General features: G+C 45.8%; 1 protein-coding gene across 4 annotated transcripts in view; it reads right to left on the bottom strand.

Annotated features, from left to right (window-relative positions):
• Positions 1-25,120, bottom strand: part of LOC114590615 (unconventional myosin-XVB-like) — a 75,558-nt gene that overhangs the window by 5,674 nt on the left and 44,764 nt on the right. For all 4 annotated transcript variants that reach the window (XM_077924201.1, XM_077924200.1, XM_028716884.2 and 1 more), the window contains 20 exons: positions 25,006-25,065; positions 24,703-24,778; positions 23,873-23,991; positions 22,204-22,322; positions 21,072-21,213; positions 20,408-20,519; positions 19,475-19,647; positions 18,980-19,092; positions 14,816-14,879; positions 14,261-14,333; positions 13,888-13,964; positions 12,478-12,554; positions 10,197-10,324; positions 9,108-9,202; positions 7,997-8,074; positions 5,594-5,690; positions 4,729-4,877; positions 3,585-3,706; positions 2,041-2,174; positions 272-405 (listed from right to left, as the gene is read on the bottom strand). In XM_077924201.1, coding sequence (XP_077780327.1) covers positions 272-405; positions 2,041-2,174; positions 3,585-3,706; positions 4,729-4,877; positions 5,594-5,690; positions 7,997-8,074; positions 9,108-9,202; positions 10,197-10,324; positions 12,478-12,554; positions 13,888-13,964; positions 14,261-14,333; positions 14,816-14,879; positions 18,980-19,092; positions 19,475-19,647; positions 20,408-20,519; positions 21,072-21,213; positions 22,204-22,322; positions 23,873-23,991; positions 24,703-24,778; positions 25,006-25,065 — 2,142 coding nt within the window. The remainder of the gene's footprint in view (positions 1-271; positions 406-2,040; positions 2,175-3,584; positions 3,707-4,728; positions 4,878-5,593; positions 5,691-7,996; positions 8,075-9,107; positions 9,203-10,196; positions 10,325-12,477; positions 12,555-13,887; positions 13,965-14,260; positions 14,334-14,815; positions 14,880-18,979; positions 19,093-19,474; positions 19,648-20,407; positions 20,520-21,071; positions 21,214-22,203; positions 22,323-23,872; positions 23,992-24,702; positions 24,779-25,005; positions 25,066-25,120) is intronic.

Here is a 25,120-nt window from a genome sequence, read left to right as displayed (position 1 = left end):
GCAGACCCAGGAAGCAAAGGGCTATGCTCCCTTATTTTGAGGCCCCAACCCATGTTGGTCCACCACACTTGTGATTTATAGTTGAAACCAATGTGAGTTTTCCTCTTAATGCATTAATGCCTCCCTGAACCAGGTAAGGATAGCAGATGGGGGGCGGGGGGGGGGGTGAGGATTAAAGCCCCCAGCATGGTCCTGATCTGGATTAGGCCTCTGCACTTGCTACTCTAAAGTAAGCTGCTAAATACTCCAGGGATTTCTACTAAAGCCATACCTGGGTCTTCCCATTCACTACAATGATCTGTTCCTCATTCACTCCTACAAAGCAAGGCGTGGGGATCCCAAGTGTACTGATCTTCTCCACAGTGTAAACGTTGTAGCCAAAAAGCGGCAGCTGGATCACGTGCTCTGGGACAAGAGAAGGAAGCGGTCATGATGTCAAACCCCCACAGGCCAAGCCAAACCACAGAATCATCAAACCATCCGACTATTTCTAGTAGCAATGGGGTTGCCCCATCTCCTGAAAAGAATATGGCTAAAAGGCAAGACTATTGTGCCATGCCTGGTATTCCCAAGGCTGCCACAGCCAGAGGGCACAACTACCCTGGCATACCCTAAAACTACAGAAGCAGTGATTTGTCACATTATTGATAATGCAGTACAGTTCTACAGTCACACACAGTGGCTTATATCCAATATAGAACACAAGTCCCTTGTTCTGTTAGCATAGGATTTAGCTCCCACCCCACCCCATCTCTTCTGGGGAAGGTACGGGACGAAAATACCATTACACAAAGGTAAATCTAATGGGACGAGTGCATTGGATGCCACCTATTTTCATTGTTTGGAAGTTATAGTGTAGCTGGTGCAGCAAAAAAGGCTGTTTGCAAAGTGTGAACAGCGGGGACCACCTTTCTGTTAGGATATTTCCGTTCCACCTTAAAAGGGAGCAGGTTGTGAGTCACAGAGTCTGCGTATTTCCTGTTTCACAGGATGCTTCTGTTGTGTCTTTGCTTTCGTTTTCTCTGTCTGTGCCTGAACACGCTAGCAGGCGGTCATGGTTTTCTTTGTTCTGACCAACGTGGAATAAACTTGTAAATATGCTCTCCTGCTGTGCATCTTTTGCTGTGTGGATTCTGCTGAAAGAGTGTGCACCAGCCTAGGAATGTGGCAATCTATTTCTAAGGCTTCGTGTCGCTAATTGCTGAGACTGCGTGACTACGGGAGGTCGATGGATCGTCCGGCAGCCGGCTTGGGGGCTCAGATGGACGTTATCTCCCTGGCAGTATCCCAACAATTTCTACATTCAGCTGGAGGGATCCTGCAGATGGTGATCATGTTTTTTGTTGGGTTTTGCTGACACCAAGAGTTCTGCTACATAAAAACATGAACATTTTGCACTCACATTTTGGCTACCCTACAGACCAGTGTCCTGATCAGAATGGCTATTGTGTGTTTCAAAAAAGGTGATTGATGGGACCAGAAGAGTGATAATCCACAGATTTACAAAAATATCATTAGAATTACTTGAACAGTAATAAAGGAGAACTAGGAACAACCTGTGACCATCCTCCTCTAGGAACCTAGAGGTGATCTTGCTGCGCCAAAGGAAAAGAAAGTCACAGGCACTAAGACATACTATAAATAAATGCCTCAATCCATTTTACCGCTATGATTTGTAGATGCTTGCCCTTAATAGAAAGCACGTTTTGCAATATGTATGCATTTTCCCTCAAGTCATCTACATGCACATAAAAGAAAAAAGCCAGACTCAGGGAAGATCTCACTGAAAGTCAAGCGCTGGGTAACGTGGGAATCAGTAACATACTTCATAACAATTAGGTTGAAGAATGAAATAAGATAACCCCATGTAAATTGCCTTGAGTTCTTTGGAGAATGCAAAATAAACATGTCAGTATGCTCCTGGATTCCATGCCTTGATGTTTGGGGGGAGTACCATGTGGCAACAGGAAACCGGCAGAAAGTTTGGGATTACAGAGTAAGATCATACCAGCTCCAACCGTATTGCCCACTTGAACTTACCAATGAAACTGATTTTTGCCTCCTGTCGCTCAAGTTGTTTCGTGGTTTTCAGCTGATAGGTGACGGAATTTTGAACAATGACTGGGTTGATGAGGCGTGCAACGTCATCAGGGATGTAACTTACTAGTTCCTCTCTATTTAGGTGATCAGAAAATAAAGGTATGGTTAGGATGCATAGCTGTGCTCCATGGAAAGAAATATTTGAACAACAATTCAAGAATACTACTACTTCCTCTTCTCCTCGGGCTGGGTTTAGTAGAAAAAACTGCTTACCTTGGTTCTCGAACGGCTTAGTTGTCGAAGAAATCAGCTCCCAAACAGCGAAAACCCGAAAGTGTTCCAGTTTTCAAACATTTTCTGGAAGCTGAACGTCCAACGCGGCTTCCGCTTGAGTGCAGGAAGTTCCTGCAGCCAATTGGAAGCCGCACCTTGGTTTTCAAACTGTTTCGGGAGTCGAACTGACTTCTAGAACAAATTACATTTGAGAACCAATGTACCTCTGTACTCAGATTGTGTGAATGGTGCCTTCATTTAATGTTCAGTAGATTAATTAGAGGATGTGAGAGGAAATAAACTAGTAAGCAGGACCTCTTGCATCATTTCTCTCACCCCCAGGGTACATGGACCATGTAAATCAAGAATGGTGAACCTGCAGCCATCCAGATATTGCTAGTCTAAAATTCCTATCACCCCTTAGCTCTGGCCATACTGACTGGTACCGATGGGATCTGGAGCTTCAATATCTGGAAGGCCACTTGTTCACCACCCCTGAAGTAATCCATAATGGGGCTGAAATTTAGCATGCAAAAGTGCTTAAGAGTACAGAATCATCCACAACCTATAGTTTGTGACAGAACCTAGTCCCTTTATCACCAGGGCCGGCCCAAGACATTTTGCCACTTAAGGCAAAACAGAGAATGGTGTCCCTCCGCCACCACTGTCCTTCCTGCCTCCACCGCCTGAGGTAACTGGAAGGGCGGGGGGAAAGGAGGCTAGAGAGGAGCAGGTGGCAAGAGTGGATCCACTCTTCCCAGACAATGGCCACGAGCTACAAGCACAGGAGGTGGCAAACGGCACATTCCTCAGGCATCTGGATTCTAGCTGTCCTCAGCCAGCCGCCTGAGGCGACTACCTCACTGAGGTTAATGGGCGGACTGGTCCTGTTACCACTTTCTTTGCTTGGAACAGTTACCATTAGCAAACAAGTATGAGGGACATTTTACCTGCTCTGTCTCTAAACAACATTGGCTAAACCCCCAAAATGGCAGGGAGGAGTCAAGTAGCTCTTCTGAGTGTGTGGACTAGGAGCGTGACAGTATGCACATGCTCTGAGGAAGACAAGAAGAACCGCTGAGGGGGGTATGTGAATAATGAGGATCTGGCCAGGGCCCTCATCTTGCCTATATTAAAGGATGGTTGGACTTTGTGAATACATCTTCACCCTCCCTGAGATGAGTCTTCTTGACACAAGTAGGGAAATGTCTCTGCCAAGCATCAGGTTCTGGCCTACACAAACCACCCAAGGCTATGAACAGGAGACTTACATGGAAGGGATTGATCCAGCTCCCTTGGCCCAGTGCTGGAGCAGAGCCAAGGCACACACCAGCTTCTCTAGCTCCCTGGTGCGTGGCAGCAGCAGCTTCCCTTTCATATAATTCTGCAGCACCTAGGAAAAACCCACAAGAGTGTTGGAGATTCATTCCCCGTGTCTGCAGTCATGGGATTGTTGTCTATCACATGATGGTGTATGTTTTCATTTCACAGTGTGGGAAGTGACGGAGACAGGATGTTTGTGTTACTGTGTTCTGTGAAGTGGGACTATTGTCCTTTGTTCTCATGGAGCCAAGTCAGAATGCTCCAAGTGTATTATATGTAAATAAACGTAGATTAGCCAAAATGCTGTGCTACTGAGGTCTGTTACACAAACTGCGAATACGCTGCGGATCCCTAAGCGTGCTAATGCCTTTTGGTATCAGTCGCTGTGATGTTCAGGCAAAAGAAAGCTTTTGAAGCTCTTGAATGACCGACCAGGAGAGAGAGAGCATGCCAGTCAGGCATGTGTCTCTACCAGGTTCCTACACAAGAGTAGGATGCTCCTAACAAAGAGAGCATTGCATCGTACTTCACTCTTTGCCTACAATCCCTTGAGCAGGAACCAGCAGGGAAGCATTTTGCTGGTTGAACAACACAGTCCTATTAATGGCTACATATCTCTAGATATTCAGCAAATTCTGGCAGCTGATGCCCTGAAAGTGTCCCAAACATCAAGCTAGGTCACAGCAAATTTAGCCTAATGGGAACAAGATGTCACCATACGCTCACAGGCAATGTGTGCGGCATCTTCAGCGGAATCCCCAGCCTTTTGCAAAGGGTTCCTTCAGACATCCTTTTTATTGTGCATTCATTGTGATTTCTGCTCATAATGGCATTGGAACGGTCATCTGCAGTTCTGATTTCAGCACTGTTTGTGCCTTCAAAAAATTTTGGGCAGACATGCAGCTTTGTTTGCCATTGAAATCCTGTAACTATGTATTTGTTTATAAAATTTACAGAATTTTACATAAATTTTACAGATTGCAGAAAAAACTCAAAGCGGTTTACAAAAAAAAGATAACATTACCACTAAAAGATTTACAACTGTAATTTAAAACGCACAGAAGGAAGAAAGGAGCCTCTCCTTAAGCTTACCTGGTTGAAGTGAAGGTTAATATACATGTCATTCTCAAAGTGCAATGGTGTCCTCCAGGTGATCCTGCAGAACTCCAGCTCTATCGAACTTCCCTCAAGCAAATAATCATGGATGTACTCAGTCTGGCGCAAGGGACGTGCAATCTTACCTGCATGGCAAAACAAGAGACACAACCCTGCTCACCTGAACATCACCCCCACTTCTAAGTAAAGCAGAGAGAGCAGGATGTGGCGCTTCAAGTCATCCTCTCCCCCATCAAATCAAAGGCACCTTATTCCCCAGGATTTAGCCCTAACAGCACCATGTTGCACATTCCTGCACAAGGCGATTTCATGTGAAACGGACTGGTCAACAACAGCTACTACATCTCATTCATACAATCTGCACCTATGTCTCCATCTGTCCCCATTAGAACCTTGAAGGTTTTGGTGGTGTTTTTAAGATGAAAATAAAAGATCTAAATTCACTCTCATTTAGTGGTGCCATCACATGAAGGATTTTGGAAGCCCTCCATCAATACAGCCTCAATAAGCCACCCCTTACCTTGGGCCCGGTATGCAGTCTGAGAAGTGATTCACACTGCCTCTCTGCATACTGGCATTCCTGGGCTGGTGGGCACTTGCTGGTCTTAGGAGGGATGCGAGTCCACCCAGGTCATGCTAGTCAACAAACTACCATATTTTTCGCCCTATAGGACGCACTTTTCCCCCTCCAAAAATGAAGGGTACCCCATCTTGTCTTGATTCGGTTGCCATTTACTCATCTACCCTGCTCCTGCTGTTGGGCAGTCATCTTTAGCACATTTCATCATATAAGTAAGTATCCTGCAGCTGACCATTTGCCACTGCTATGGGGGCACCTTACCTTTATCTTTGTTGGCCAGGATGGCAAATTCCTGAATCTCTTCTGGCTCAGTGACCCCCATCTGCTCAGCGATTTCTTTCATGATGTCTGCAGCAACCTACAACCAAAATGGGAAAGGAATACTTTTAGCCCTTACCCTGGTGCTGGCTGTCTAAAAGTAGCATCCTAGCCATTTGTAAGCAACTGGAAGGGCTTCCAAACACAAGGGAAAGACCTGTGCTGGCATAAGTTCCAGCCCCCCTCATTTAGTGATGGGAGGGAGGAGGGCTAGCGAGATTTTATAGTACAGTATAGTGGTACCTCAGGTTAAGTACTTAATTCGTTCCGGAGGGCCATTCTTAACCTGAAACTGTTCTTAACCTGAAGCACCACTTTAGCTAATGGGGCCTCCCACTGCTGCCGCACCAACAGAGCACAATTTCTGTTCTCATCCTGAAGCAAAGTTCTTAACCTGAAGCACTATTTCTGGGTTAGCGGAGTCTGTAACCTGAAGCGTATGTAACTCGAGGTACCACTGTAGTTTTAATTCCATTGTAATGCGTTCAGCCACAATCAGAAAATAGTAAGTTTGGGAAGGGACAGGTGAGCTGCAAATCAGGCCAGCTTCTGAAAGATATGGCTCCTCTTGGATTCACATCAGTGGGAAAGAAGGGAGAAAAGAGGGAGATGCTCAGTCTGCTCATCACAGGCCCCAGTGGCAAACTGATGCATGGTGAGCTCTATGCATACGATATACACTCTCTCACCTCTGGTGGCACCCTCCTTCCAAATTCAGAGATACTTTGCAAGCAGCCTCTGGGAGGACATGGGGAACTGCTGGAAAGAATGGGGGTTGTGTGGCAAGGCCCCGAACCCTCCCCTTTGTCGGAATAAAGACACTTGACACCAGTATTTTAGGTTAATGGGCTAAAAAAGGCCACAACTTTATTGGTTACAGAATGTGAGTGGTTTTGGCTTAGGAATTGGCACCGAACCGACTATACCTGACTCCTAACCACCTGAAGGAAGTCTCAGAAGGGTTAACCACCGGTAGGGAGAGCCCTGTTGATGCAAACCAACTTGAGCTCCCCCGGGGTTACCGATATAGGTCGTGCCATAGCCATAGCCCCCACCTGGGCTTTGGACAGGATCATGCCCCCCCCAATTCCTTTAATGGAATACCCTTGAAATAGGAGGCGTAGGTGATGGCCTCTACCTTCCCTCCCCTCCAATCTAATACACCAATGCCTAACCGCCACCCGAGCCAAACGGCTCACTGCCAATACCCTCACACCTGTAACCAACTCCTAAAGCACGCCATGCCCCCCCCCCCGGCTGCCCGGATTGGTTGGCCTGGGGGCGTGACACGGAGGGGACTCCCTATGAGGGGCTAGCCACAACCCTGCGCATGGGGCGGGCTCGTCTCCAGCCCACAACTCCATTTCCCTGGGAAGGGAAATGGCTAAATCACAGTGTACAGATGCAAGCCCTTATGATTCCCTTGGAAGTCACTGAGTTCATGAGACGAAGAATACAGGAAGCTGCCTTTGACCAAGACAGACTTCTTCTCCAACTAGTCCAGGACGTATCTTCCATGACTAGCAGTGGCTCTCCAGGCAGAGGCCATCCACATTTCCAGCTACCTAACCTTTTTTAAAGGGAAGCGGGTGGCACTGTGGGTTAAAGCACAGCCTAGGACTTGCCGATCAGGTCGGCAGTTTGAATCCCCGTGACGGGGTGAGCTCCCGTTGCTCGGTCCCTGCTCCTGCCAACCTAGCAGTTCGAAAGCACCTCAAAGTGCAAGTAGATAAATAGGTACCGCTCTGGCGGGAAGGTAAACGGCATTTCCGTGCATTGCTCTGGTTCGCCAGAAGCGGATTAGTCATGCTGGCCACATGACCTGGAAGCTGTATGCCGGCTCCCTCGGCCAATAAAGCAAGATGAGCACTGCAACCCCAGAGTCGGCCACGACTGGACCTAATGGTCAGGGGTCCCTTTACCTTTACCTTAATCTTTTTTAACTGGAGGTGACGGAATGAATCTGGAGACTGGGACTCTCAGTGTGCAGTGCAGCTGCTCTAACTATGCCCCCACCCCACCCCTGGAAATAAGAGAAAATAATAGCACAAGCATAACAGCCCTGGCTCAGATGGGTGATGAGACTGACCACAGGCCCCTGCAATAGAAAGAGGCTGTTTCAATGGCAGAAGGTGCAGAAATTGCTCTCTTGATCTCTGTGTCTAAATAGCATTTTGAAAGATGGGGTCACCTACTCTGAGTCATATTGGTAAGGAGAGATGAAAATCAAAATACATAAATATTTCAAGTCAGTCTCATCCACCCAAAAAATGGACATTGCCAGCACTGACCCCACAAGCCCCCCACCCCATAACACACTGATGAACACGCCAAAGAGGGACTCACCGTGAATGTCTTGATTTTCGTGTTGTATCTCAGACCTCCAGGTAGGTTGACCGATATATGACGTGAGCCACGTCCCTTCTACCAACGGGAAAGGACTCAGGGTTTGAGAGAATCCAGTACAGACATCTTTGTCCCCTTCCCCAACAGCAGGATCCAGGCAAATGTAATCACTTTGAAGCCCCACTGGTTTCCATTACAGATTCCAGCATCTGCTTGCCTCTCACAGTGAAATGAATAGGGCTTAAAAACCTGACCTGATTGTGACCTTTGGGGTTTTCATATCTTTAAGAACATAGCTTGGATGAATGAAGATATTTGCATTACTTAAGCATGCTCTGGATTTTCAGCATGGATCAAACGCATTGTGATTTCCGGGAGAGCAGCATAGCTGGATGGGGAAGATTCCTTTTGCATTTCCTATTAGCAGCTCTTATCTCTCTCAAATCCTGATTCAGCCACATCCATCATCCCAAGAAATTCTGTCTGTTCCTCAGAACATCCATCGCTATCGCTAACACCTCTCCTCACAAATCCCATCCACAAAGGAAACTCAGTTCCCCTTTATAAGCACACATGTAGCCTCACAACCTCCCAGTCAGACGCTAGTAACGCCTCACAAACAATCTCAACCAGTATACAATCGACTCCTCTTCTCCCTTGCTGAATATTGTCTCCTTCCCATATATATCCACAGAGTTCCCATCATGCAGCACATAAAGCAAGGGCCGGGCCTCCCATTAACCAGAGTGAGGCGACTGCCTCACACAGCAAGGGGCACCATGCTATAAGTGCCACACAGCCTGTCCTTAAACTGTCCTGCTTCCCTCAAGTGTAGTGGGAGATGCTGTTCCATTGCAAGTATGAAAATAAGATTCAACTTTTGCCTCTTAAGTGTAATGTGTGCCTATATGTACTATTTTGTCCATTGCTCCAGGCAGCAAAATGTCCAGGCACAACCCTGCATCAAGGAAAGTCCACTCCACGGTTCCTGTACTGGAACATACCTCCTAGCCCCAAATATTTACTGTCTCAGGGACTTGCCTTAGTAACCCAAATGGTAGAATACCCCCTTCAACACCCGACCTCCTGCAACTATATTTCACTCAGTTACCAGAAGCGCTTCAGTCTCCACACGGAACGGCAAGTGTCGACGGCCTCCGTACATGACCATTTTCCTCAGGTTGCTCTGGCAAATCCTGGCTATTTCTGTGGTTGAGAAAGGGCAAAGGGCTGAGCTTGTCACCTCATGAGTCTTACAAGTGCTGCCTTACGAGTACTACAAGCTAGAGAACTCTGCTCAGTTGGGATTCTGAATTTAGCCCCCGATTTGGTATGAAGACTGGAGCCCCAACAACCCTTCAGGATATCTCTTGCCTTGTGACAATGAAGGGAAGCCCAAAGAACCACACGGGAGTGAGGCAGTCGGTGATACTGTGCCCAGCACTGGGAAGATCCCACCAAACCCCTCAGCTAAATTCAATAAAGCTTTGAGTTACTTCTTCCACAGCCAACCTCATTAACTTAATCACAGACCAAAGAAGGCCAATGGATTCTTTCCATACCTCTTGGGGTGGTCAGCTCCAAGTCCATTATGGTTGTTACGGCCTCCTACTCTAGCCCTTACCCACCCAATTTTCAGCTGAGTACCTTGAGGATGATGGCTTTAACAGAGGATTGGACACATTCATTGAGGAGAGGGCTATCAGTCATGGCGGCTATGCTAGGCCTCCACAGTTGGATTTAATAATGCTTCTGAATACCAGTTGCTGGAAACCATGGGAGGAGAGAGAGTTCTTGTGCTCATATTCTGCTCCCTGGTTTCCACAGGCATCTGGTTGGCCACTATGAGCACTAGATGGTCCATTGTCCTGATCCAACAGACTATTCTTATGTTCATATCCCTACCAGCTGAGCCTCAAGGGCTAGGGCCTACTGCTCATATAATTTACTGGAGCAAAGTTTGGAGTTCCTGGCTATCATAACTTGAGGAGACATTGTGTAGACAACAGCCACATGTATGGAATCTTGTTGAATTATGGAATCCTGCAGGTGGTGTGACCTCAGTTCAAGTCAGCAAAATCCCTCCCAGGACCACCACTCCAGGAGTGAAGTAAGAGCCGCTTCTTGCTCTCCCTCACGCTTCCCTTGGTGCTGAATGAAGCCAGCACATATGGCCCCAAGGGTGGGAGGCAGACGATACCTGTGCTGGAAATGGGGTCAGAGCTGGCCTGCTGCAGGTACTTGGTGGCATATGGCATCAAAATGCTGGAAGGGAGGAAGTATCCAGTCAAGAGGCCCAGGAGCCTCCAGCCACGGAGACAGCTCTCTCTGCAGGACAGAGAAAAACATGGGAGATTTGGCTGAAAGGGATCCAGGAAGAAAGGAAGGCTGAGGGGGAGAGAAAAGAGAAAAGTTGGAAGGGAAAGATGGGGAAATGAGAAGCTCCAAGGAGTGAGAGGGGGATTATGTGTGTCTAAGGTACTCCATATGGGACGCGGGTGGCGCTGTGGGTTAAACCAGAGCCTAGGACTTGCCGATCAGAAGGTCGGCAGTTCGAATCCCCGTGACGGGGTGAACTCCCGTTGCTCAGTCCCTGCTCCTGCCAACCTAGCAGTTTGAAAGCACGTCAAAGTGCAAGTAGATAAAGAGTTACCGCTCCGGCGGGAAGGTAAACGGCGTTTCCGTGCGCTGCTCTGGTTCGCCAGAAGTGGCTTAGTCATGCTGGCCACATGACCCGGAAGCTGTACGCCGGCTCCCTCGGCCAACAAAGCAAGATGAGTGCTGCAACCCCAGAGTCAGTCACGACTGGACCTAATGATCAGGGGTCCCTTTACCTTTAAGGTACTCCGTGTACCTGCTTAGTTCATAAGACACGCATCTTCCCTGAGGAAGAGCAAAGAGCCTGAAGTAGATGAGCCCTGCAGCTGCTCCAAAGAAGTCGCAGGTGTTTACAGCACAGAGTTCACTTTAAGGTCCTTGACTTTCAAAGGCTATGATTCAATACAAAGATCCTAAGGGGCAATTACAGCCTCACAGCAGTGAGGCAGGCAGATGGAAGGCACAAAAGCCACTGAATCAACACATGGGGAGGTGATTGTTTTGTTTTGAGTGTGTATGTTGTGTGTTTTACTTGTGAACCACCCTGAGGTCTACAGATGAAGGGCAGTTCGCAGTTTAATAAATCAATATGTTTAAGCCCTGACTTCAACATTACAATTCCCTTTATTCAAGCCCACAGCCACAGTCCTCAGCAGATGAACATACAGTCCATGATTGACAGCGAGGAAGACAGCAGAGGGACGGGAGGATATACCAGAGTCCCAACTTGATATCTGAGGCTAGACTGCTCTCTCATTGACTCCTCCCTTCACATGAATGGGATCAGTCCTGTTTTATAACAAGCCATAAATGAGAGCTACGTAACCCTGACATTTCTGTAGTGCAGCTGAATGGGCGGCCGCAATGTCTGGGAACCCGGAAGGCTAGTGCTGAATTTGTAGAATCCTCAGTATTTGTGATCTTGTTTTCAATAAAAGCCCAAAGAGGGTTACAGAGAAAACCAACAATTTTCCATGAAAAGGGGGCTCTTCTGATGTTACTGGTCATGTTGACTTAGGCCAGTGATGTCCAAACTTTTTTCAAAGAGGGCCACATTTGATGAAGTGAAGGGCCGTGAGGGCCAACCAAAGAGTTGTTGAGATTTTTTTAGGACTTCCCCCCAGGAAATAAACTGCTGCAGGGGCCGGATTAAACAAACCGGTGCGCCATTTTAGGCCCCCGAAACAGACTTTGGACATGCCTGACTTAGGCTGATGAGAGCTGGAGTTGTGCAAGTGTATTGCTACAGGTATAGAAGCCAGATAATATTTGGAAAGGACTCTCTGCACTTCTGGTTTAGAACATTTTCATTATTACTACTTTTTGAAGCTAGTGTGCTGTAGTAGCTAGGCTATGGTGCTTAGACCATGGGCCAGTCCCTATATCCCATACTGACTAACTACACATGGCTGTTGTAAGGATAAAATGGAGGGGACGCCCAAGGACCCCCCAACTTGAGGTTCTTTGAAGAAAGGCATGGTGAGGATTCCAATATATATAAACAACTCCTTTAAAATCCAACACCCAGTTCATGCCCAGAGCCTCAGTGCTGCGGCTCATCAGTAATCCATTACTCAGATCTCTGCTTTTCTTCCACCACTCCAATTTGGCAAAAAATTAAATAGATTGGATCCAACACCCAGTTAAATCAATGTAAAAAAATTGCATCATTAGGGTTCACTCAAAACCCACCCACCAAAAGATCTTGATTTTCTAATGATGAAATTTTCACTCAAATTAACACCTACATCTCCTCTATTCTAACAAGAGGCTCCCTTACTTAACACTTCACACTGACATCCCAATTATCCCCACCCATGTTCCCCTATTCCTTCAATTTCAGAGCTCCCACCGCCCACAGACACACATGCAGAGGTACTTACTGACTGGGGTTCCGCGTGATCTGCTTGATGACCTGGCAGTAAACCTCGTCACACAGATTCTCCTTCTCTTTGCACAGCTGTACAAGGCAGGGAAGCATAAGAGGAAAAGCAGATACATTTCGGAACATCCGTAACTTACATAGAGTAGAAAGACCTCCGCACTGCTTCCTGACTTATCATCTTGCATGGGATTGGGCAATGCAGGGGTCAACAGAGGGGGGTGGTGGTTAAGGGAGCATAATGAGGGCCTGTCTTTCTCAAGCTGACCCCTACTTGGCACCTCTTCCCCCAAGGCAGCCATCAGTGGGTTGGTAATATTACCCAACTCCTCCTAGGCAATCCCGCCCATCCACTGAGGTCAGTGAAGGAGGCTGTTCTGTGTGTCCCATGAAGTTGTGGTTGGTAGGAACACAGGACGAAAGGGCCTTCTCTGATGCAGTGCAAAGGATGTGGAACTCACTGTCCCGGGAGATGCCTCCAGCTTGACTGGTCTAAGATGACGATGGCCAGAATAATTTTGCAGCGGTTTGGAGTCCAAAGATTTGATTGGGTTGTACTTAAGATAGCAACCCCGAAACCAGAATATTCAAAAATAATTTGGCTCAATAAGCACGTTTGTGCATCTAAAACATGGGAAGGCAAACTAGGGCCCGGGGGCCGGATCCAGCCCAATCGCCTTCTAAATCTGGCCCGCGGTCTGGGAATCAGCGTGTTTTTACATGAGTAGAATGTGTCCTTTTATTTAAAATGCATCTCTGGGTTATTTGTGGGGCATAGGAATTCATTATGTTTTTCAAAATATAGTCTGGCCCCCCACAAGATCTGAGGGACAGTGGACTGGCCCCCTGCTGAAAAAGTTTGCTGACCCCTGATCTAAACGGTCCCTTCAACACTCACCTGCATTTGGTATCTTCCAGCTTTTCCTTCCCTTTCATCAGCAGGTATTTGGCCAGACATAAGAATTAAAAATCGCTTGCTGGATCAGGCCAATGGCCTATCTATTCCAGCATCCTGTTCTCTCAGTGCTCAACCAAATGCCTATGTGAAGCCCACAAGCAGGACTTGACTGCAACGGCACTTTCCTGATTAGTTTATTTTATTTACTTTTTACTTTGCTCCCTGATGCTGTTCTGTTTCGGCTTCCCATATTGTGTATTTTAAATTGCTTTATCTCTGAGGGTTGTTTTTTAAAAATAATAATAATGATGTAGGGGCCCCCGTGGGGTTTCCCTGTTTGAAGCAGAAAGGCAGGATAAAAATCTCATTTTAAAAAATCGATAGATTATTTATTTCACATCCTTATAGGAGTCGAGCATCACTTAGGAGAGATTGTGATCTTCCCTTCCCCAAACATTAGCCCATTCTGGTCACCATCACCCACGCAAGCCCATCACAAAAAGAGCCACAAACCTGGAGGATCTCATAGACATAATCAACCTCATCTTTGCTCTTGAGGCCTGGCTGGTCTCCCATGAATCTCATCAGAGCTGCAAAACAGGACTTAGCATTAATCTCTGCTCCTACTTCAGAACTGGAAAAGGAAAACAAAGGCACTGGGAATAGTGAAATTAAGAAAATTGTAGCCTCCTTTTCTGCCAATACTGACAAACCAAGGGGAAAGTCAAATGTCTGGATAATGGTTTCTCCCATTAGGGGAGAAGCAGAAATGCTCTCAGGCCATTCCCCTGGTGCCAGAACCGCATAAATGAGACCTATCCCAGAGCTCTGGAAACACAGCCACTGCCACCTCCCCCATTGCCCAGCACAAGGAAAAACCACCTACTCAGAAAATTTTTCATAGCCAGGTCATTCATCTTGCCATCAGAGTAGAACAGGAGTGATTCTTTGATTGGTTCCTGTGAGGTCAGAATACAAGCAGTCAAGAAGAGGCAAAGCCCAAGAAGGCAGCTGATACCCTCAGCGCAAAGTTCAAGTGGGTCTAGTAGAAGTGTGCACACCCTTAATAATAATTTATTATTTCTATCCCGCCCATCTGGCTGGATTTCCCCAGCCACTCTGGGTGGCTCCCAACAGAATATTAAAAACACGATAAAACATCAAACACAAAAAACTTCCCTAAACAGGGCTGCCTTCAGATGTCTTCTAAAAGTCAGGTAGTTGTTTATTTCCTTGATCTCTGATGGGAGGGCGTTCCACAGGGCCAGCGCCACTACCAAGAAGACCCTCTGCCTGGTGACCCACGTAACAAACACCATCAGATACTTCAGCACTGACTTCCAAAAGGCAAGCTGCCCATCTATCAGGCATCTTTCAACTATCCACATTCCAAGTGATAAAGGAACTACCCAGAGATGACTCCCCTCTCCCTCTGATTTACCTTAGTATGCTGAACCATGAGAGCAGGGTCCTTCTGTTCAGCCCTCATCCCCTTCCATCCCAGCCTAGCAGAGACAGAAGATTAGGGTATTACCCAGGAGAAAAAAACATTCAAGAATCTGGTCTGACATATGCCCTACTCTCCAGCTGCTTTGCAGCCGTAACTCAGTGGCAAAGCACATGCAAACCCGGGTTGCAGGATCTATCCCTGGCATCTCCTAGATTTATTTGGTATCAGGTGACCCTGGAGATCTGGAACAGGTGAATATAGAAGTGGGGAACCCTTTTCAGCCCGAGGGCCATATTCCCCTTTGGGCAACTTTCCAAGGGCCACAACACATGCCATTAGTAGATGAGGCTGAAGGCAAATTGGGTGGAGCAATGAATGGAGATTTTACCATTTTACAGCAGGCTAGGTTACACACACACACACACACACACACACACACAGCCCTCTGATTCCTTCATACAATTTTTCTGAGTTCAACGACACATTTCAGCCAGGCAAAGACACTTGGGATGTGAAACAGAGGCCTAGGGAGAGACTTGAGAATTGGTCCTGGAGGGTCACTCACTTGCCCCCTCACAAGGCCTGAGGTTCCCTGCTCCAGGCACTGGCAGTCTTTTGTTAGAAGGATAGAGCCTGAAATGGTATAAAGCAGCTTTATCTGTTTCCAACAGTGATTCATAAGCGGCAGTCCATGGACTACCAGCGGTCTGGGAAACAACGATAAAAAACAACTAGAGTGAGTTGAAGGTTTTTTGGTTTTTTTGTTTGCTGTGGTGGAAACTTCACAGTTCCTGAGTCTACAATAATAAACGGTTGGCATGAAGAGAAAAGAGAGCCCTTTCTAGGAAGAGGGTAGATGTTGCATAACTTAGATGCATATCAATTAATCAACGTCAGCCCTGGAAGTGGGGAATTCCAAAGGGTGTGCATGGTGGGGCAGGGAATCTTCTTGCGCTAGTGTAAAAAAGCAAAACAAAACAAAAAACTCCAAATCCTTTCCTCTTGGTCTGGGCAACACTTGAGGTAATGTCAAGTCATGTGGATGAACTTCTCCCCTCTTAATATCCCATGATGCCCATACTTTCCTTTGAAGTGGTATGAAAGAAAATGTCAGACAGGTCCCACCCAGGGAAATTTTGTCATCAGAAAATGTAATGCTATCTTAGCACAACTCCTTTAGATCTTGGTACCACCTCATCATAGTGACACAAATGCAGGCAAGTTAGAAAAGTTAGAAGAATTTTTAAACATGATTTTATTGACATGTGTGTGGAAATATACAAAAGGCAGATCAAATGCTATCTGTAAAATTTGATTATATCCCAAGAAAAATAATTTAAACCATATTTTATTTATGTTTACTGAACTCACAAAAAAAATTCAGCACATCATTACAGCACATCAAGAGGGATTTCAGTAAACAAAATGGAGCGAAGAAATAGAAACTGAATAGTAAAGAATTTGCACGATTCCTGGGATTTTGTTGAGAATTCTAGTAAGATGTGTCATGATAAATTCTATGGAATGCATCAAATTAAATATACACATTAGTATTTTAAGGGAATGTGCTCATGGCCTAGGACTTAGCAAAGGAAACGTAAACGAAACCATGGGGTCATAGGACTTTTCTTTTGAGTGAGATTCCTTGCTACCTGAAGTAATAGATGGATAATTTAGCATGTAGCCAGTATTTCCATATCTTATCAATATACTTTTCTGGGAAGGTTGCTGACTTAGGGCTTTCAAGCAATTTTTGTGGGGAAACGGCAAAAACAGCATACACTGCCATAAGTCTGGATTTCCCCTGATTTTTTCTTCTCGATTTCCGCCTGGACACTGCTGCCGACTGCAGTATTCTGGATATGTCTGGGAAAATCAGGATGGATGGCGACCCTATTGCTGACATGCTTCCACTTCCTCACTAGTCATCATTTTGTTGTCATATAGTTGTTTATGGAAGTCTTTATCCAAGCAGCCAGAATGACTGTGTTCAAAACAATTCATTAGCATCGCTTTGGAGGCCCCACATGGCCTAGAGAGCAACTGTTCTGGCAGACATTCCAAAACCATTGTACTGAAGAAGGACATTCCCACCAAAGGTGGAAGTAGGTGCCCATTTGTCCACATTCTTTCCAAAAGTGTTTGTTAGAGTCTGGAAGTATTCACGGGAGTTGAGAGGTTATATACCATCAGCTGAAAAGCATCATATGGGAGCTTCTTTCTGTTCATTTTGACAGCGTAGCAAATGAATTCTCAAATGGGCAATGCAGTCATTATCTTCCAAACTCTTGTCCAAGTAGTCCAGCTCCCAAACACAAATGTAAGAGTGGCTCTCTTACAGAAGGGGTGTTCAGAGGATATTATTTATGGCTGTTATAATATTCATTGCTGATAGGGTAGCTGTTCCATGGATATCTCCAGAGACACAAGTGAGTGTTCGGCTGCCAATTTGATATGAAGTTGGTTTAAAAAGCATGTAGTGATATAGAGGGAGAGGAGCAGGCTCAGCTTTCTTCGGGTTATCTGTGTGAAAAAGAAGGTTCTAGAAGTATTCTTACCTTTGAAGTTTCTTTTTTCCAGTAAGTCTCCTACTCTCATCAATGTTTTTTCCACTTGTGTGTGCGTGCTATCACTAGAAACAGTACATTTCTTGTTTCAAAGGCCCTAGGGCAATACAGTAACCACACAACTTACATGTGTTTAATGTGCGCATTCAGCTTTACATGCTTGAAAAACTCTTTTAAAATTTTTTTTAAAGGAGGCAGAAGTCTAGGGGGGGGAAGACTTTGGCAATCCCACCCACCATTGCACCCAATGTGTTTTGACTATACATGATTGCTCCTAGTATAGCTCAGTCGGCAGAGCATCATTATTATTTTATTATGTGTATACCAGCCTACACCCGCAGGTATAGGAGCATGAGACTCTTAATCTCAGGGTTGTGGGCAAAAAACCTCTACAATTCTATGATTTTGGCTTTAGGAGCAATCCCTGGAGTGTAACCCCTGCATAAGTTATGTGCTTAAAGGTAAAGGGACCCCTGACCATTAGGTCCAGTCGCGGATGACTCTGGGGTTGCGGCGCTCATCTTGCTTTATTGGCCGAGGGAGCCGGCGTACAGCTTCCGGGTCATGTGGCCAGCATGACTAAGCTGTTTCTGACGAACCAGAGCAAGCGCACAGAAACGCCGTTTACCTTCCCACCGGAGCGATACCTATTTATCTACTTGCACTTTGAGGTGCTTTCGAACTGCTAGGTTGGCAGGAGCAGGGACCGAGCAACGGGAGCTCACGCCGTCGCGGTGATTCGAACTGCCAACCTTCTGATCGGCAAGTCCTAGACTCTGTGGTTTAACCCACAGCGCCACCCGCGTCCCAGTTATGTGCTTACTATACATGTGGAATGGTTTGAGTTTGCAGTTATGTGCTTACTATACTGCAAACTCAAACCATTCCACATGCCTATATATTCTGATATATTAGTAACCTAAAATAAGTGGGTACAGAGAAGGTTGGCAGGAGGGGAGAGGAAGAATATCTGCGCCCAAAGAAATTTGGGGTGGGTGGGGGCAAAGACCTTGCCAAAGGACATGCCCTCCTTGGGAACCCATTTGCATACAACTTCCTATGTGGAAGTGGGACAAAAATATGGCATAAAGCTGGAGGGGTAAGGAGCCTGTGGTCTGCAGCCTAATGTCAGGCAGCCCTCAGAGATGGAGTGGCAGTTTGAAAGAAAGAGCAAAGCTACAGCATCTTGCAGTCTTGCTGCAAATTCTACTCAATTTTGGCCCTCTTCCCACCCACTTTCAGCTGGGAGCCCACCCACCATTGCCTTTAGCTCCGCCTGCTATTGGCTGTGACCTCCAGTTGAATTTTCCCATTGGTCAAAGGTCCTTCACGGGAAAGAAGGTTCCCTACCTCTTGTATAAAGGAAATAGAGAGAGGGGAGGTCAGCAGAGGGTTATTCGTTTAAAATATTTTAATCCCATCTTTTTTAAAAATAAAAATAAAATTAAATGGGATTGGGAGTACTGGCTAGTGTTTTGATGCCAACCATGTGTGAAAAAGCTACATACATGAGGAGCAACCATCCCATAACAAATACCAATCTAGAAGCACCCACAATAATTAAGGACTTCTGGTGCATATTACTCACGCGGACTGGGCTTCCTGGAAGTGTGCTGCGGCAAACTCCGTCATAGTATAGTTGCAAGGAGGAGTGCTGGCTGTTGTACTATTGACTTCCGACTCCAGGCTGGAGGTCAAGTTCTGATGGGGCAGGAAGAGAAAACCTTCATATAAACGTCACTTCAGGTTTTATGTATAACTGTTGGGAAAACTGCTCTGATTTTTTAAAAAATGAATAGCAGTACATAAGTAATTATTTTATAACTAAGCAAATCATAAATAAATATTTTTATAAGCAAATAATTATAATTAACAGCAGTCTACATATGCTTCCAATAGCAAAAAAAATATATGCCCTTTCTCTCCCACTGCAGAACTCTTTTGGAGCTCTGTATTTCCTCACAGACCTCTCAAATCCACAGGCCCTACTCCCTGTCAGAGTATTTCCCCCCACCCATGAGAGAAAATGTAGAATCATTTGTCGCCAACGCCTCCACCTCCTCCTCCTCACAGCCTGCCTCACCTCCTTGCTAATGTTTCTCTCCAGCTGTGTTTCTCTCCTTAGGCTCTTCCTGACGGCTTCCTGGCGGTTTGTACGGTTTGGATGGTTACTGTGGTAAGTGGGAGCTGCCACCGGCTGCACCATGCTGGAAGGGAAAAGGCCAGAGCGACCTCCGACGGAGCCAAACTGCCAGCCTGTGGGGAAAAGAGGCTGAAATTCACATCTGGACATTTGGGGACGGGGCTGCTTATGAAGCTTCCCTTTCTCTACCCAGGTTCTAGCTAAGTTGCTTCCGAGCCTGTATTTTCTTATGAACCCCTGCACTTCACACATATGCTTAATATATTGTTATGAATGGATGCACACAGATGAACAAAAAATAAAATAAAAGCACCCGGTAATTGAATTTTGTATCAGCAGGACAATACTGGCTTCCTTTTCCTTTCTTCTGTTTTTTACAATCAATACTCTGGATTCAATCAGTTGACTTGTTTTCTCCCACCCCTACTGTCTGGCGCTTTCAGGGGGGGAAAATTAGGGGACTGTCTGCCTTTTTGGGGGGAAGTTTTGGGTTTTTTTTAAGTACAGTACTGCAGAGTCATTCAAGTGAATGCTGGCTTCTGACCTCCTTTTGAAAACAAACAAACCTACGATAATTTCATGAAAAATTTGAAGCAGAATGGAGATGATATCACAGGGATTAGCCAATCCATGCTGTGCACAGCTCACTCTGGCTGCAAATGGGAAGGCCAGGATTCCTTGGAGATTGATCCTTAAGAGCAAGATTGAGCAGCTGGTTAAGTGCAGTGCACTCCCTGCTCAAGTCATTTGTATTGGGATGTTTTAACTGACCAAGTACTATGTCTGTAGCAGGCATGCAGGTTGCTAAGGACCTGGAAATGTGGAAGGAACCTTTGAACAATAACGTGGTCTTTCATGGCCAGACCCTCTCACCTGGCTCCAGTCCCTCCATGCGCAGTAGTTGGATGAAGTCGCCTTTCTTGAAGCTCAAGAGGCTCTTGTCATCTGTTACATAGCTGCGCAAAGCTATGACGTAGTTGGAGTCCTTTTGGTGGGGAGGAGCGGAGAGAGGAAGGAATAGCACAATTAAGGAGTTGTGGTTATTCTGGAGGTGGTGGCAGTGAGTCCTGTACTTTTCTTAAGCAAAGAGTAAAGGTGTTTCAAAGGGGCTTTCATAGAATCATAGAGTTGGAATAGACCACAAGGCCATCGAGTCCAACCCCCTGCCAAGCAGGAAACACCATCAGAGCACTCCTGACATATGATTGTCAAGCCTCTGCTTAAAGACCTCCAAAGACGGAGACTCCACCACACTCCTTGGCAGCAAATTCCACTGTCGAACAGCTCTTACTGTCAGGAAGTTCTTCCTAATGTTTAGGTGGAATCTTCTTTCTTGTAGTTTGGATCCATTGCTCCGTGTCCGCTTCTCTGGAGCAGCAGAAAACAGCCTTTCTCCCTCCTCTATGTGACATCCTTTTATATATTTGAACATGGCTATCATATCACCCCTTAACCTCCTCTTCTCCAGGCTAAACATGCCCAGCTCCCTTAGCCGTTCATCATAAGGCATTGTTTCCAGGCCTTTGCTTTCTCTCACCTTTTTCAGTTCAAGCAGGAAGAGCTCCACCATGGTCTTAATCTGCCGAGCCTTTCGAGAGTGAAGGATGAGCTGCTCATCCTTCAGAGAGAACTGAAGGGTACTGCGGTCCATCAGCTCTAAGGACAGCACATCTGAATAACTGAAAAATCCAGATAATATGGTTCATAGCTGGCCTTTATACCTGGCTAAGTTCAGCGGCTGCACCTTACTAAGGCCCCTGGGACCTTCCTTGCCTTGATGCCGCTCAAAAGAAATCTGAGGTTGGTGCACATATAATAGCAAGCAGAAAAGGTGCCAAGACATGGGCAAGGAGAGAAGATGCAAAGAACAGGAAAAGAAGAGGGAAAAGGCCATCCTGCCCCATTCCCTTGCTTAGATCATCCCTCCATGACTCCCACACAAACCCATTCATCCAATCCAGACTACAGTGTGCCACGATCAGTGTGTTTGCAGAGTTAATAGCTCCAGATGAATCAAGCAACGGAACCAAGCCATGTTTCATATTTTCAATTTACACACTAAATGTATTATTTGATTACTGATTTTAATTGTTTTGCTGCATATCTTATTCTTACTTTTGCTTTATTAATATGCATTGTAAACTGTCTTGGGCTAAATATTGTTAGGACTGGTACATAAATGCCATGGAAAGGGGGAATCAGTTGATCTTGTGAGAGAGAATCAGAAGATATAACTATGCCAAAGATCTCAGGTGCTGCACGGGAGTTAATGTATGCAAGACAGGCCCTGACCACAGACTTACAATCTAACAGCGCAAAGGGAAGTGGGCATACCAAAGGAAGGGGGGAGATGTTTTACTATAGCCATAAAGACCAACACATATTCTGAATCCTACTGAGAACTTGAGTGCCATCAAAACTCACAAAAAAATATTTCCCCACAGAGCTGTGCCATTTTGTGAACCACCCTGAGATCTACAGGAATAGGGCAGTATACAAATTTTAATAATTTTGGATACGTTCCAACATGCAGCCAACTTCTTAGGTCTATATTATGCATTCGTCCACAAAGTGATCAGGTTTGGGTCAACTTCTTGCAGCTTCTCAGCAGCCTCATGAACCCAGAACCCACCACCATCTCCTTAAAGCTGGATTTTACTGCCTCTTACCTGTAGTTGCAAAGGGTTTTCAGCTGCTCAGCATTGAAGCTGGCTGCTTTTGCTCTCTTCAGCAGCCTGAGCCCCCGGTGAGAAACGCCCAGAATCTGAACATCACTCCCGTTTTCTCCCTTTAATAAAGAGGAGGCGGAAAGGACTGACAGAATGTCTTGCGGTGGCCTGAGGGGCACCTTTAGTGCAGAGGTAGCAAGAAGCGTCAGAAAATCTTGCAGGGCAACCAACTCTGAGATGTGTCCATTGGGGGCCAGACCAAATGAGATGGAGGAATAGAGAGAGAAGCCATTATGCTTAAGCATAACGAAACAGAGCGCTGCGAAGGGGGGAAGCCTCATTTAAACATAGGGGGAGGCGTTTAAGGAAAACGTAACTGTGTGGTGTGTTCCAGGTGTCCTATGTCTCATTTAAACCAGGTCACGTCACTTTGTGTGAATAGCATTGGCATGCTGGGGTGGATGGAGGTATAGCCCAGCCAACTTATCATGCTTAACGCTCCACACCTAACAGCTGCCGGCTTTGGTGATTCCAGTGGTGGAGTAAACAGATGGCCTCATGTTCAACCCACAGGAGCTCACATGTAAGAAAAGGATACCGTAAGTGGGTGCCGGAAAAGGCCCTTCTCCGTACTAATCAGTACACTGGGCCAGGCAGATAGATATAGTTTGAGCAACCATTAAGGCAGCTTTCTATGTTCCTCAATAAGGAAGCAGAGCAGCGTGAAATGCTGAGCAGAAAAGTTATTGTCACTCAACTAGCTGTTGATTAAACTGGGCTGGAGAACTTATTCACCAGGGAAAGGGCAACACGACAGTATCTCCTTGCCAATGAGATCATTTCCTAAGTGCAGGGAGTCTCCCCCTCTCAATACACACATTGGCCAGCTTTCAAATATGCAACCTCCCAACTGCTGCATTAAGTTGTTAAGGTACAACAAGTTTCACACACACACATTGGATTATTCTGAATGCATTTGGTTTGGGCTTTGAGGATGTGTTAGGCCTGCTTGAATAGTACCACTTGTATATATGCAGAGCATTTCAAACATTCTGAGATAGTCACATAAATTATTTCCTTATTACATTAGCCCTGTGAGGTACTATTTTCTTACTCCATCTCCAACCCTTGCCCTCAACTGCTTGAAGATAGGACGCTGAGGGAATCATGGTTTGCCTAAGACACCATACAATCAGGTAACGGATGGGATGAGCTTTAACTTGAAGCTTGTGGCTTCACAGTTGGGCCAATGAGCACTTACTGTTCCCAACCCTAACCCTGCGGAAAGCCATCTAATTAGACTTTAATTTGATTTTGACCTGTTTTTAGGAGGTAATTTAATTATTGTTTGATTTTATACTAATGTTATATATCTGATGTTAGCTGCCCTGAGGCTGGGGAGGGTGGGGTATAAATAAAAGTTGTTGTTGTTGTTGTTGTTGTTGTTGTTGTTGTTGTTGTTGTTGTTGTTATTTAAACTGTTTAAAATATTCCAAGTAGTGACCTAGGCAGAGTCAGCACCAATGTTGAGTAGTAGCTAATAAAAGGGTGAGGGACATAAACGAATCACCCACCCAACTCGCAAGCAAAACCCAAGAGAGTCTCTCTCCCCACCCCCTTACAGGAGATAAGGTCCCAGGTCCCTCAAGCAACAGCTAGCCTGACTTACCTTAACTGGGAAAAGGCGAGAGAAATAGTTGGCCCAGTTATCACGAGCAGCTACCACAATCCTCTTCTTTATCCCATCATCTAGAATGGAGCTGGCATCCATGCCCACCTGGAACGCCACTGGAAAGGATGCAGAAAGGAAAACGTTTAATCAGCAGGGACAGGAAATGGTTCAAATTTGTCATTAGTAGTCTTAACAGAGTTAAGCTGTGCTAACTCTGCTGGAGAAATTGGCTCATTCGTATCTTTAGTCAGCCCCCTTAGTTAAGCAGAACCAAACCCCAAATGTTTCAAGCAAGGAAAGCAAAATTCTAGAAGCAGGAATCTGATATTCTGATAGCAAAATCACCACCCCACTTCTTTCTCTCACCTCTCCCCACCTCCCACCACCAAACCTCACAATGCCTATGATAGCAATGTCTCACCTAATGTAACTGAAGACAAAGACGTTATATGTACCTCTGTTATCCATGAAAAATCAGTAAAAACTTTTTTTTTTTACTGTTTAAATGTTGCATTAAATGGTTGTAACTCACCCTGGGATTTTAGGGTGAAGGACAGGTTAATAATACTATATCTGCAAGAATGTAGAGGCAACTCTAACATCTGTTGAATCACACTTGTGGAACGAAGAGGAATCTTAGGTGGTTGTTTGATAAGTTAATAAACTACCGAGACAGCACAAAGTGTGCTATAAGTCCACACATCCCTAATGCACAGCCTGTGGCAGATGCATCCAAGGAGCCTTTTTAATTCCAGGAAGAAGCTGTATGTCCCCAAGACATATGGGGCATGGGTTAGGGTCGAGTGGTTGGAGAGGGGGCTGCTTACCCAACAGGTCTTTCATCTTACGCTTCTCCTCTTTGGAGATCCGAATGCATGACTCCGAATAAGTGTCTGTCATGATCTGAGAGGGAGCAAAGAAGATTGACTTTGATTAGACTCACATACGTCTTACTGGAAACGTCAGTCCAAGAGCTTTGAAGCTCAAAGCAGAAAGCAGGTGCGTGGATTTAAGAAGGCACAAAAACCCAAGGAGAGGAAAAAGGGGAAAGAAAGAAATGTGCAGATGTTAATGGACCAAGAAGAAGGAAAGTGAGTTCACACACACACCCCGCCCCCGATGCTGCTCACCTGGTCACATAACAAATTTAAGCAATAAGGATGACTGAAGTTTTCCTTGGGGTAAAAAACCTGTTGGGAAACAAACACAAAGCTGTCTTCAAAACATGTAACCATTTCTCTCTCC

The sequence above is a fragment of the Podarcis muralis genome, chromosome 2 (genome assembly GCF_964188315.1).
Source record: "Podarcis muralis chromosome 2, rPodMur119.hap1.1, whole genome shotgun sequence".
NCBI classification, from domain to species: domain Eukaryota; kingdom Metazoa; phylum Chordata; class Lepidosauria; order Squamata; family Lacertidae; genus Podarcis; species Podarcis muralis.
This window is presented reverse-complemented; position numbering and strand designations above follow the sequence as displayed.